The sequence below is a fragment of the Canis lupus genome, chromosome 2, assembly GCF_003254725.2.
Source record: "Canis lupus dingo isolate Sandy chromosome 2, ASM325472v2, whole genome shotgun sequence".
Lineage (NCBI taxonomy): Eukaryota > Metazoa > Chordata > Mammalia > Carnivora > Canidae > Canis > Canis lupus.
The window spans coordinates 82,379,246-82,391,879 of NC_064244.1; the positions used below are offsets into that span (position 1 = coordinate 82,379,246).

General features: G+C 60.0%; 1 protein-coding gene across 3 annotated transcripts in view; it reads left to right on the plus strand.

Moving 5' to 3' along the window:
* Positions 1-2,666: 2,666 nt before the first annotated feature.
* The window catches only part of DHRS3 (dehydrogenase/reductase 3), a 38,548-nt gene continuing 28,580 nt past the window's right edge, over positions 2,667-12,634 (plus strand). The window contains exon 1 of one of the 3 annotated variants that reach the window (XM_025446927.3): positions 2,667-2,776. In XM_025446927.3, the coding sequence (XP_025302712.3) occupies positions 2,669-2,776 (108 nt within the window). In that variant the 5' untranslated portion in view covers positions 2,667-2,668. Of the gene's footprint in view, positions 2,777-3,697; positions 3,825-4,958; positions 5,775-12,634 lie in introns of those variants that run through there. The other 2 variants (XM_025446928.3, XM_025446926.3) reach the window with 2 other exon arrangements.

Here is a 12,634-nt window from a genome sequence, read left to right on the forward strand (position 1 = left end):
GGAACAGCCAGGAGGAGTTTCCTGGGGGAAAAACAAAAACAAAAAACAAAAAAGAATAGGAGCTAAAGGAAAGATCACAAGACAAATAGGAGTTTCCTTGGCCCGCAGGGAAGGGTCCCAGGGCGTGTGTGGCGGGGGGTGCGGGTGGACGGCCGGGGAAGCGTCCCCTGGAGAGCTGCTCCAGAAGCCCTGCTCCAGGGCGGGCGGGATCCCCGCAAACCCTGAGCCTGTGGGGCCCCCCTGGCTCCTCAGCAGGGATGGAGGGGCCTGATAGGCAGGGGCCACCCGGCCACAGACACAAGAGCACTCGCTGCGCCCCTGGCCGGTGATCTTGTCGTGTCGCATCCTGATCCACTCTTTGCAGCTGAGGGCACCTGGAGAGGAGGGGCTGGGAGCGGGGACGTGATCCGGGGCTGCCGGGCTCTGCTGGCTCTGCTGGCCTCGGCGTCAGGGGCAGCCAGATGGGGGACCCCCCACGGCGGGGGTCGGGAGAGCGGACCAGACCAAGCACCCCCGAGTGAGGCCCCCAGCCTGTCCTCCCCAAGCGCAGGGAACGGGAGGGCTTGCCCAGGGGCGGCCAGCAAGGGAACCTTCCAGCAGGCGCCGCAGACAGGCAGCCCGGGCAGTTCTCAGACGCTGGGTGCCCAGCAACCCCCTGCCCGGCCTCTGTGCACCCCCGTCCCGTATGCAGCCTGGAATCTGTATTTTCACAAGCGCCCCAGGTGATCCTACGCGGTCTCCGCGGGGATAAAGGAGACAGACCAGGGCTCGGGTCCCATCTCCATCTCAGCCAGGTGGTCTTGGGTGACTTTCTTAACTTCTCTGAGCTTCATAAATAAAAGGCAAGGTTTGATGCCCGTTTGTCTTTCCAGTCTCAGCCAAGATGGTGATAAGCAACATGCCATGAACGTTCGTGGGCTTGGCACTGGGGCCGAAATAGTAGGTAAAGACTAGGGGACCCAGAGGGGGACGGAGACAGTTACAGGCCGGTGGCCTATCCAAGGCCTGCTAGTCTCAGGGGAGGCTCTCCTGGGGGCCCCCCCTAACCCTGGCGCCCCCCCCACCCCCCCTCCGGCTCCGGGCTGGAAGGCAGCTCCAGAACTGCCCTGCTGGGTCCTCGCACCTCCCAGGCCCGCCCCGCGCCAGGAGAGCTGAGTCATGGAAAAAGTTAGTTCTCCAGGCTACAGCTCACCCCCACTCCATCAAACCCACAAAGGCTCCTTTCACGGGTTTTTTTTTTGGTTGGGGGGAGGGGGTGCGGCTGGCTGTGGGGCCCTCTCCCTGCACTGGGATGTGAAATTTCAAACTTGGGCCTGGAGTTAAGTCCCCCACCCCTTGCCCCCAAGGAAGCTTAGGGAGGAGAGGTAGCGAGAGCAAAAGACAGGACGATGGGAGGCAGGAGGGGCATCCTGTCCCATGCGGTTCCCACTAAAGCCAAGCCACTGGGACCCTCTGGACACCCTGCAGCGCAGAGCCCCCTCAACCTCGTCTTTTTGGGACCTGTCTGTGGGGGGTCCGCCCAGGAGGCGGCAAACAGCACCCCTCTGGGCAGCTGATGAAGCAGCCTGAAGCCCACAGGGATGGCAGGCCCACAAAACCCACATCCTGAAGGTAAACCGAGTAGGAAAAAGGTGTCTGCTTCCCAGCCAGAAGCCATCCCCACCCCTTTCAGGGCTGCCTGACTTATTCCTTTTTATTCTGCTTCCCCCCCAAAGCTGCTGGCTGGGAGAGGGAGGGGCCCCCCCTTGTGGCCTCCCGTGAGTCACCTGGATATGCTGTGCCTCTGTTTCCTTCTGCGTTAAATGGGTGTGATGGTCCCACCTCTGCAGGCAGTGTCATTTCCTTTATTTATTCTTTAAAGATTTTAATTTATTCATTAGACAGAGAAAAGGAGAAACAGAGAGCGCACAAGCAGGATGAGTGACAGGGGGAGGGAGAGGGAGAGGCAGGCTCCCCTTGGAGCGGGGAGTCCGACGTGGGGCAAAACCCCAGAACCCGGCTCAGGACCTGAGCTGAAGGCAGACGTGCAACCACCCACCCAGCCTGCCAGGTGCCCCTCTTTTATTTTTATTTTTTTAAGATTTTATTTATTTATTTGAGAGAGAGAGAGAGAACACAAGCACGAGGGGAGGGATAGAGGCAGAGGGAGAGGCAGGCTCCCTCCCTGAGCAGGGAGCCCGACTCGGGACTCGATCCCCGAACCCCGAGATCATAACCTGAGCCAAAGGCAGACACTTACCCGACTGAGCCCCCCAGGCGCCCCCCAGGCGCCCCTAGCCGTCTCATTTCTTAAATCAGAATAATGTGTAACACTACCCTGAAGGCCCGCTGCCTGCTCTGCAACCCAAAGACACACGCAGGGGACACGTAAGCAGGACCCACGGGTCCCCCAGCGGCTCTGGCGTCAGCACGGGGCGGGTAGCAGGTTGGGCACCAGGGGACACAGGCAAACGTGCCACTGTGCTTACGAGGGGCTTAATGCATGTGCCGAGGTGGGGCTAGATGACCTTCTCGGCCCGGGAGGCTTGGGGTGTTGCCCCCACGCGGGAGAAAGGTCTGGAAGGGAAAGGAGAGCTGGTGAGCGAGCAGGGACCGACGAGGCAGCGGCGGGGGCGGCCTGGAGGCGCAGTGTCCCGGGCAGGCCACTAGGCGGCTCCGAGGATAACAGATGACAGATGACAACAGGCTGCGGGCGTTCCCGCTCCAGGCTCCCCGGCTCCGGAGCAGGCCCGCGGACACCAGGCGCGGCTGGGACCAAGGGGCCGGGCTCTCTCAGGTTGGGGTTCTTCTCCATTTTTAGAGGACTCCAAGGTGGGAGGGGACAGGCACTTTGACAGAGTCCTGCCTTTAGCCAGGGCCTGGGGGTGAGGATGGCATCGGCCTGCCCTCTGGTCCGCGTCTGGGGGGCTGAATGGAGACAGGAGGGAGCCCCCGTCCGACCTCTCTCCTGCGAGCAAGCGGGGTGCGGTGGGAGGGGAAATCGGGTCCGTCTTTGAATCCCTCCTTCCTGTCGCTTCTGGCTGCGGCACCAGGGAAATGGAGATAGGAATGTCCCCACTGCAAGGTCAGTGGGAGGCTTTGGATGTCAGAACCTAAGCCGTCCACGAAGGAGGACCGTCCTCCAACCCCGCCCTGCCGGTGGCTCTCCAGATGCTGGTCTCCCAACTCACCCGGAAGGGAGCCTCACCTGCAGAGCTCCTCCCCAGAGCTAGAGGCTTTGTGGCCCGGGTAATCCCCAGCCCCCCCTCAGCCCCAAGTCAGCTTCTCTGAAAGCCACGCTCTCCCCCTGATCCTCAGCAGAACTACCAGGTGGGGCCCCAAAGCGCCTGGTCCCCGCGCCCTGCGCCCCGGGCTCCGGGCCCACCCAGCCCCGCTGAATCAGACCGCCTGGGGGTGAGGCCCGAGCAAGCCTGGCGCGGGGGGCGGGGGGCGAGGGGGGGGTAACTGCTGCCCCAGATCACAGAGGAGTTCCCTGCCCACCCTCCTCCTCCCTCCTCCTCCTGGCCCGGACGGTCGGGGGCAGTGGGAGGCAAGTCCCATCAGCACTTTAAACCGAGGCTGCTTTTTTGTGACTCACCTCCCAGACTTCCTGCAACAGGCATCTCTAAATAGCAGGGTCCCACCCTCTGGCACAGCAGACGTTCTCCCCGGGGGGGGGGGGGGGGGGGCGGGGAGGGCGGGAGGTGGCAAGGTGGGTGCCAGGCTAGGGCAGCCCAAGGGGGACCCAAGGACAGAAGACGCGCGGCCTGCGCAGCTCAGGGGGCGCCCTGGTAGGACATCCTGTTTACAGGCTTTTGTTATTAAAGGAATTGCTGTCAATCAAGGTAATTCTAACCCTAGATGAGCAATAAATATGCTCCCAGCTAATCTTATGGGGATTTTATTGGCACCTTGGGGGCAGAGGTTCCTTTACCCTGCTCACCCCCGCCTCTCAATGCAAAACCCTGCTCCCCAGCTGATGCCCCCACCTCCCTCTCCGACCCTCCCCAGCCACGAGACTAAGAAGTGAAGACAGAAGGCGTCCGGGCACCGGGCGAGGGCGGCTTCCCGGGGCTACCTGGAGGCAGGGGGTGGCCAGAGAGCCTGACATAACCCCGGGTCGACCTGGCGGGATCAAGGCGGGCCTGCCCCCGGCCCCCCGGCCCCCCGGGCCCCCGGCCCCCGAGGAATGGCTCCGGGAGGGAGCCGGTCTGCAGGAGTCGGTCCCAGCGTGCTCCAGGGGCCCGGCCGGCAAGTCCCGGCGCGCGGAGACAGGGCAGCGGCCCGGCCGAGCGCCAGCCGCGGCGCCCCGTGTGCGCGCCCGGGAGCGCGCGTCGCGCACTGCGCAGGGGGAGGGGAGGCCGCGGCCGCCGCTCGCGGGCGCGGTAGTGAAGCCTCCCAACAACTTTAACTGTCAATCAGACTTAATGGGGTATTAAAAAATGGGGGGGCGGGCGGGCGGGGGGGTGGAAAGGGCAGCCCTCCCGCTCCGCGCCGCTGCGGCCCGGGGCGCGAATGAATAAGGCGGCGCTGCCGAGGGCGCCCGAGCCACACGCGCGGCGCACCCGGGCCCTCTCCAAGTTGGAAAGGACAAAAAGAAGGCAATAAATGCTAACGAGGCCGGGAAAGGGCGCCGGATCGAGCGGCCAGCCCCGGGGCTCCGCCGGCAGCGGGAGGCCGAGAGCCGGAGGCACCGCGAGCGCGCGCGGGGGCGAGGCGCGCGCGGAGGGAAACTGACACCCGGACCCCCCGCTCCTCGCGCGCGCTGCCGGCCCCGGGTCGCGGTCGGGCAATTTGCAGAATAGCAATGGGTCGGGAGACCTCCGCGGGCTGAAACTGGGAGCTCCGCGCACGCCCCCCGCCCACCAGCACCAGCACCACCAGCACCACCAGCACCACCAGCACCAGCACCACTTTTTCTCTATTTTTTTTCCTGGAGAAGGGGGGGGGGGGGGCGCGCTACAATTTGGAACCTTTTTTTTTTTTTTTTTTTTTTCTTTCTTTTTTTTTTTTTTTTTTTTTTCCAATCTTGCACTTTGAAACCTCGGGACTGTAGCAGGGTGCGCGCGTGCGGTTGGTGCCTCCCCCCCCGCCCCCCCACCCCCCCACCCCCACCCCCGCCGCTGCCTAAACTCCTCTGCGAGCCTGTAAACATTTACCTGCGAATTCCCCAGCCCCGGCGGCTGCTGGGGCAAGAGGCTTCTTGTTAGAACTTTCCACCTCCGGCTTCCCCTCCAGCCCTCTCTGGCTGTCCCGACCTCCGCAGACGCTTTTGCTCCTCCCGAGCAGAATTTATCCTTGTTTTGTTTTGTTTTGTTTTTCTTCTTTTTTTTTTTTTAACCCTCACCCCCTGTGTTTTGCATTTGGGGAGGGGAGGAAGAGGTGGTTTCCAAGAGTGACCAAGGTGGGACGCCTCTCCGACCCTTAATTTGGGTTATTTATTATTATTGTTTGCGGTGTTTTCTTTTTTCTTTTCTTTTTTTTTTTTTTTTTTTTTTGATTGCTGTGTTGCTGGTCCGGGGAGTTCCGCCGCGCCCCCTCCCCTGCGCCCTCACCCCCACCCCTCCCCGCCCCCCCGGCCCGGCTCCGCGGCGCGGAGGATGGTGTGGAAATGGCTGGGCGCGTTGGTGGGGTTCCCTCTGCAGATCATCTACCTGGTGGCCAAAGCCGCCGTGGGGCTGGTGCTGCCCGCCAAGCTGCGGGACCTGTCACGGGAGAACGTGCTCATCACCGGCGGCGGGAGAGGCATCGGGCGCCAGCTCGCCCGCGAGTTCGCAGAACGCGGCGCCAGGAAGGTACGGGCCCCGCGCGGCGTGGGGAGGGCGCGCAGGTCGGGGGGCGCGCGGGCCGGGGACGCCCACCTGCAGCCGCGCCGGGACCCGCGCCCCCGAGCTCGGCACTGTCACCTTGCAAAGGTCCCGGGCTCCCAACTGTCTTCCTTGGGCAGGTCCGGAGCTGCTCCGCTCCCGTGGCATCGGCGCCCCTCCGCCCACCCCCATGCACACCCCGAAACCGAGGACGCCCTCCCATTACCCCCGCACTCCGCCCGCCCCCCTCCCTCCCCGAGGAAGGTGCTGCGTGTCCCCCGGCGCCCTCCCCTCGGTGCCGCCACCCCGGGGAGTGCAGGGTGTGTGCGCTCCTGGGTAGAGCTGGGAGCCGCCTGCTTGCTGGCTCCGGGTTTTCCTTGGCAACCCGCTTCCCAGCCCCAACCCGGGCGGCTGCAGCTCCCCAGGCAGCGAGCCGGGGGGATACTTGCTTCGGGTCTGAAAGGGGGGAGAAGAGGTCTCGCTCGCCTGTGCAGCCGGGCCTGACAAGCACTCCCACGCCCAGGTGTTTGGAAAATCTAGAAAGAGGGGGACAGTAGCTGACACAGAGTCCTTGTTCTCACCTTCAACCCTGCCCCCTCCCCTCCCCCAGATGCAGCCCCAGAGGGGTTCCCTCCCCATTAAATGAGGAGGTGGCACTGCGCGGGGAGGGCCCCCTCGCCCAAGGGCTGCCCTTCGCTCTGGGGCGGTTGCAGCATCTCTTCCTCTGGTTTTCCCAGACCTGGTGCCTGCGAGTGGGGAGGGTGAGCCGGCTGTCACCCAACTCTGACCCAAGCCAGGCTGACTCACCCAGTGACTAGAGCAAAGGAGAGAGAGAGAGAGAGAGGTTGGAGGCTGGCAGGCGGGACTGTCTCCAGCCGGCCCTGCGAGGAGGAAGAGCAAAAACAGGGAATTAGTTTGAAACTTCAACTGTGGAAGAACGAGGGGGTTGGGGGGGTGAAAGGGCCAGCAGAGCCAGCTGATCTGACACGGAGCCACATACCTAGGGGATTAAGTAAATATGTACTGTAGAAAACCAAACCTGCATGTAATTCCAGGTTGCTTTTGTTTTGTTAAATACTGCCCTGAGATTTACAATTCCTCCGGGGTGGCTCCGGCTGGGACTGAACTTTGGAGTCCGAACTATCAGCCAGAGCCGATGGCTCCTTAACTCTTCCCCTGCCGGGCGGCGTGGGGGAGGGGCAGCCTGCGGCCGAGCGGGCGGCGGTTGGCTGTCCCCGGCTCCCGCTTCTCCTTGGGTGGTTTGGACAGCTGCTTGACCTTGCAGTTGGAAGGGTAGTTCGGAAGTGTTTTTAACCCTTGGACACACCGAAAAAGGAGAAGTGAGAGTTGTTTCATTTTCCTGGGGTGAGGCCCGTCGGAGGGTTCCCCAGAGCCCTGGGTTGGGGGGAGCAGGATGGCACACGGAGGTGTCCTTGTGGGGGTATGTGGGGGTGTGGGACGCTCGGTGTGATTGTCATTCCTTAGCTGTCTGCATCCCGCAGAAACTTTCTTCGGACTCTTCCAGCTGGCCCAAGTCCTGGTCTCTTTTACTGCTTTTGTAACTGGCTGCAGTAGGCTTGCGAAGAACTCTTTTAGTCAATCTGGAAAAACTTGACTGACTATAAACAATCCTAAATTAAAGAAGTATATGGCATTGGCGGCGGCGGCGGGGGCGGTGGGGGGGGTGTTGGTGACTCGTAAAACAGTGCAGAGTGGCACCCTGCAAGTTCATGCACCGGGGGACCGTGTCCCACCTTACTAGGAATGGACATCCTCTTCCAGGGAATAAACTCAGGGCCGGTTAGAAATATGTCTTAAATTGGTATCCGGCCACCGGGAACGGGATCCATGGGGGCCTGTGAAACTTGCAGTGCCATTCATGCTGGGGTTAGTCATCAGCCCTCAGGATGAACCAGAGTGCTCCCTCTAACTCGTAACTGTCTGACCAATTACTAAAGCTACTTTTTAATGAGCCCTCCACTTGCTGCCATGGTGGGGAATTTGGAATCTGTCTGAGTCCATCTGGGGCCAGTGAGAAGGCCCCGGGACAATCCCGAGCCAGGAGAGTTTGGGGGCCCACTGGGCTTGGGACAGAGGGCCGGGTGTTGTGGTGGGGACTTTCCAGGAGCCCACTGAGTGGGTTGTGGGTTTCGGGGTGGTCCTGGAGCCACTGCAGAGAGCCAGGGAGGGTGGCACCAGCCACAGCCTGATTCACAGATGACTGTCCTTCCCTTCACCTCGGCGGAAGGAGAGGCTGCAACTGACAGCCCTTCCAACCTGGATTTGGGGCGGATTGGATCTGGAGGGGGAAGGTCCCCAAAAGGGAAAGAAGGAAGGAAGACCATAGCCTCTGCCAACAGGTGGCATATCCCAGAGGGAAATTCGTTTACCTTTGGGAAAGAGTGACAACCCAGTTTCCCGTAATGATCTTTGGCAATATGTGCCGGTGGTGAGGCGGTGGTGTAGTGTGCTTTAGGCTGCAAAGGTGACCCAAGGGAGGGTTTTTCTTAAAGGGACACAAAGGCTCCGGGAGCTAGAAAGCTCCCCACCTGGAGACATCTGTCCCTACCCACAACTCACGGGGGTCAACAGAGGTAGGGCTGGCCATGGTTAGGGGCTCCAGGCGGAAGGGTCCTGCTCTGTTATTCCCACTAGACTCCTTTTTCTTATTTTCTGTGCTCCCTGGAATTCCTCCCATGAAAGCAATCACAGAGCTTGGGCCCATCCCTCTTCCCCTCAAGGCTCCTGGCTAGCTAGTCAGCCTGCACAGCCTCCAAAGTCTTTGACCTTGACAGGGTTATTGGCAGGGGCCCCTGGGAGGAGGAGAAGTGGACTATTTGTTTGGAAGTATTTGCAGTGGCTGTTCCAGCTTTGGCACCAACATGAGGCAAATGGCTAGATTAAAGTCCTGGGCTGTGACTGCAGGCCCGTGGAGGCAGGCAGGGGCAACAGATGGGGGCCCAGTCCAAACATTTTAAGGAAGGGTCCAGCTGGGACTCGGGGGGCCATTCATTTCAGGGGGATAATATGAGAGCTGGCTCAGAGTTGCCTCTGCTTTGCTGTTACTGAATTTGCATTATGTGGGTCGATAGCCTTGTTCCTAAAGCAGCTAGCGAGGGACTCGCCCTTTCTATAGATTTGTGAATCCTAGTTTCCTGCCCTGTCTGTTCAGCAAGTCCCACCTCCTTCCCATTCCTGGCGCTGGGGCAGGCCCAGGCCCGTCTACGCCATGATGACCGTCTGGTTCACCGAACCTACTTGCGGTGTCCGTCAGGTGTCTGGCACAGCTCTAGGCCTGGAGGGGGGTGGGGGTGCAACAGAGATGAATAAAGACCCAGAGACACGGCTAGGTGCTCAGAGGCAAGGCACCAATTACAGTGCGTATTCCTCTCCTGGCCGCCCTAACAAAGTACCACTACCTTGATGACTTACAGCGAAAATGTTCTCTCGGTTATGGAGGCCGCGGGTCTGAAATCCAGCTGTGAGCAGGGCCCCACTCTTTTAAGGACTCTAAGCGAGACTCCTTCCTTGCTTCTAACAGCTCTGTGGCTCCTGGCGTTCCTTGGCTTGTGGTGGCACCTCTCCTGTCTCTGCCTCCCCATGGGGCCTTAACCTCTCTGTCCAGCTCTGTGTCCTCTCCTCTCCTTGTAAGGATACCAGTCAGTGGGTAATGACGCCTCAACCAGTAATGAGCCTTAACTAATTACAATCTCCAAAAACCCTATTTCCAAATGAGGTCACATTCAGGGCTTCTAAAAGGGCAGGAATTGCCGGAGGTTGGGGACCGCCACCCCGCCACCCCCACCCCAGGGGCGGGGGCGCCCAGGAGAGCTGTTAATCTATAACAAAGGTTCGCAGAAAGCTTCCTGAAGGAGGCCGCATTTGGGTTCCAAGCAAAAGGGATGTGGAAAAGTCACTCCAGGCACAAGAAACCACCGGGTCGGAGACTATGTACCCCACTGGAACTGGGGAAGGGAGGCAGGAGGCAAAGAAGGACGGTATTATAGAGTGGGCTAGGGAGCTGGGGAGGTGAGCAAGCGGTCGGTGTCTCCGACCCTGAGTCAGGCCAGTACAGAGGAGAACAGGAAAAAGGAGGAAGAGAGGGGATGGGTCCAGGCAGGGATTCTTGTGGGACCCAGAGCCACCTGGACGAAATAGCTTCTTAAACAATGATGTGGGAAAGTCACCAAAAAGGGGGTGCTGCGGAAGACAGCAGTGGCCCATCTCCCCCGCCCTCACCCTGAATTCAGACTTTGCTGGAAATTTCTGAGAAAAGGATCTGGCGCCTGTTTGATGCGGCTTAGAGCAAGAAGGTAGGCCACCTGTCGGACCTGTGACATCCAGAGAAAGCCTTTCAGCTGGTGGCATCATGTCCCTGGGTTTCCAACAAGGGGAAACTTGCACTTTGGACTATTACAAATGGGCAAACACCTCCCTCCTACTGACCCACCCACTTTCCTCGGGGAACAAGATGATGCAACTGGGGCCCAGTCTTGAACCCGTGGCCTGGCTTACCTGGGCTGGGAGGCAGAGACTGGGTTCAAGGCCCAGCTCTGCTACAACCCCAGGAAAGCACCTGCCTTGTCTGGGCGGCAGCTGAGAAGCACACCTGTAAAATGAGAGAGGGCACAACGGCCCCCAAGATCCTGGCCTTAGAGTTCTCATCTCGTGGACCCGCCATCCGGGAAAGCAACAGACTGCCAAGCTCCCCGCGTTGGGAGGAAGAGACCTCTTCAGAGCACATTTGTCCTGTTCGCTGCTGATCTCAGCCTTTCTTGCTACTCATCAGACCCACTGACTGAACGAGCAGCAGCGCGGTGCTGGGAAATGTGCCTGCGCTGGGCAGAGGCTCCCCGCCGCTGCTCAGCTGTCTCAGCACCTCCAGCTCGCCGTCTGCCTTGGGTTTATTTCAACTCTTACAGGAGATACTAATTTTTTTTTTTGACCTTTAGCTTTCAAGGGATTGAAATGTGGCCCAAATGCCCCAACTAGTGTATCAAGGAGAACTGCCAGCCTTTATCCTAAAGCCACCAAATTGTGCATCAGGGCTTTAGAGGACGCCTACTAGCTCTAGTGATACTGAACCGAGCCAACGAGCTCGCGGTCAGTCCACCCAGCCCGCGCACCAGTGCTCACGTCGACTCCAGGCTATCCTAAGCTTCAAGCTCCGCAGAGCCTGTGGCCCTGACCCCTGCACGGAGCCCTCTGCTCGCTCGCTCGCTCTCTCGTTCTGGTTACTTTCCCTGCTCCGTTTCCATCTTGTTATTCGTCGAGGTCACCACTGAGAAATGACCTCAGCTGTGTTTCCCAGAAGGCAGCCCTCGGCCGTCGTCGTCATTCCCTACCTAGGAAAGCTATCTGGTTGTGACAGTCACCGCAACTTGTCCCGGAAAGACCTTGTCCCGACCTGCCGCCACCTTCAAAACCCAACAGAGTTCTGGGCATCGGGGCAGGAATGATTCCAGACCCAACCTACTCCCCTTTCTCCTTGTGCAAGAGCATGACGGCACCTAGAATGTTAGAAGTGGCTTCCTTGTTGTTGACTTCAAAAGACACCATCTAAAAATACATCCAGTATATAAGATATTTGCAAGGAAACATTTGAACCACATGATTCAGATGAACCGTGAAGGTCAGGAAAAGTTAAAGCCAAATGAAAAGGAGAACAGGGAGTCTGTTTAGACGCTGGCACACGCGTCTACTGTGGGACCCGTGTGGGAGCGATTAGAGCCCCAGAAAAACCGGCCTCTGGATTCGCAGAAAGAGGGCACCAGATACCTGACCGGGTTAGCGAGTGAACGGTGGGTGGGAGCTCATTCATTCATTCATGCATGCATGCATTCGCTTGTTCATTCATTCCGCAAATCTCTGCACCTCCCGGGTGCCCTGTACACGCCCCTGGAGATGCTATAATGGGCAAAGCAGACAAAAATCCCCAGCCGCGCAAACAGCTGACAGTTTTGCAAAGGGGACCGACCGATAATAAACAAGACACATACACAGAGAGCACATTAGGTCGTATGAAGTGCTGAGGGGAAACCCAAAGAGGCAAAGCAGACCCAGAGGAGGGAGTAGCCTTCCAGGCAGGGCTGGGTGCAGGGGAGGGGTGGGGTGGGTGCCGCGCAGGGGTGGGGAGCAGGGCCAGGCGGTGGGGATCAACAATCTCGGTAACGGTCTGTGGCCCAGTGGCCCGGAGGCTGAGTGAAGCTGGGAGCAGTTGGAGGGTTTTGAGCAGAGAAGTGAAGAGCTAAGGAAGTCTTCGCAGGGTCCCGGGGCTGCCAGAAGCCAGGACGAGGGGCGCGGTCAGGCGGCGGCCGGAGCTAGCTCTCAGGAGGCCAGGGCTCCCCTCCGCAGCCTCCCCGGCAGACTTGCTCTGCCCTCCTCCGAGCGCGTTCCCAGCCCGGCTGTGCTCTCAGCTTCGCGTGGGATTTCGGAGATGCTGGCCGTGTCCCCGACATCTCTGCGCCCGCGTGGAAGTGAAGGGGCCGGCGGCGCATCTAGGCTGCAGCGGCCCGGGCGGAGTGGGCTGGAGTCCTCCGGGACCCAGGCCTCAGATCAGAGTCTGCCGGGGACCTGCTCTCTGCTAGGTCCTGATCTGTCCTCGCTGATGCCACCCAGCTCGAGGGTGACAAGGCCCCGGGGTCATTGCGACTGCGTCCGATTGGCTCATCCATTCAGCCAGCGAGGCCTTGGAGCGGCCCCAGAGAAGCACATAAAGGAGGCTCTCCTGGTGGCACTTGGGGTCTGGTGTGACGACTGTCTCCAGATTGACAGCGCCCGTGATGTTTTGGAAACATGAGCCACCTCCAGCAAGGTGACGTTAATGGCAATAAAGATTAACGCCCCCC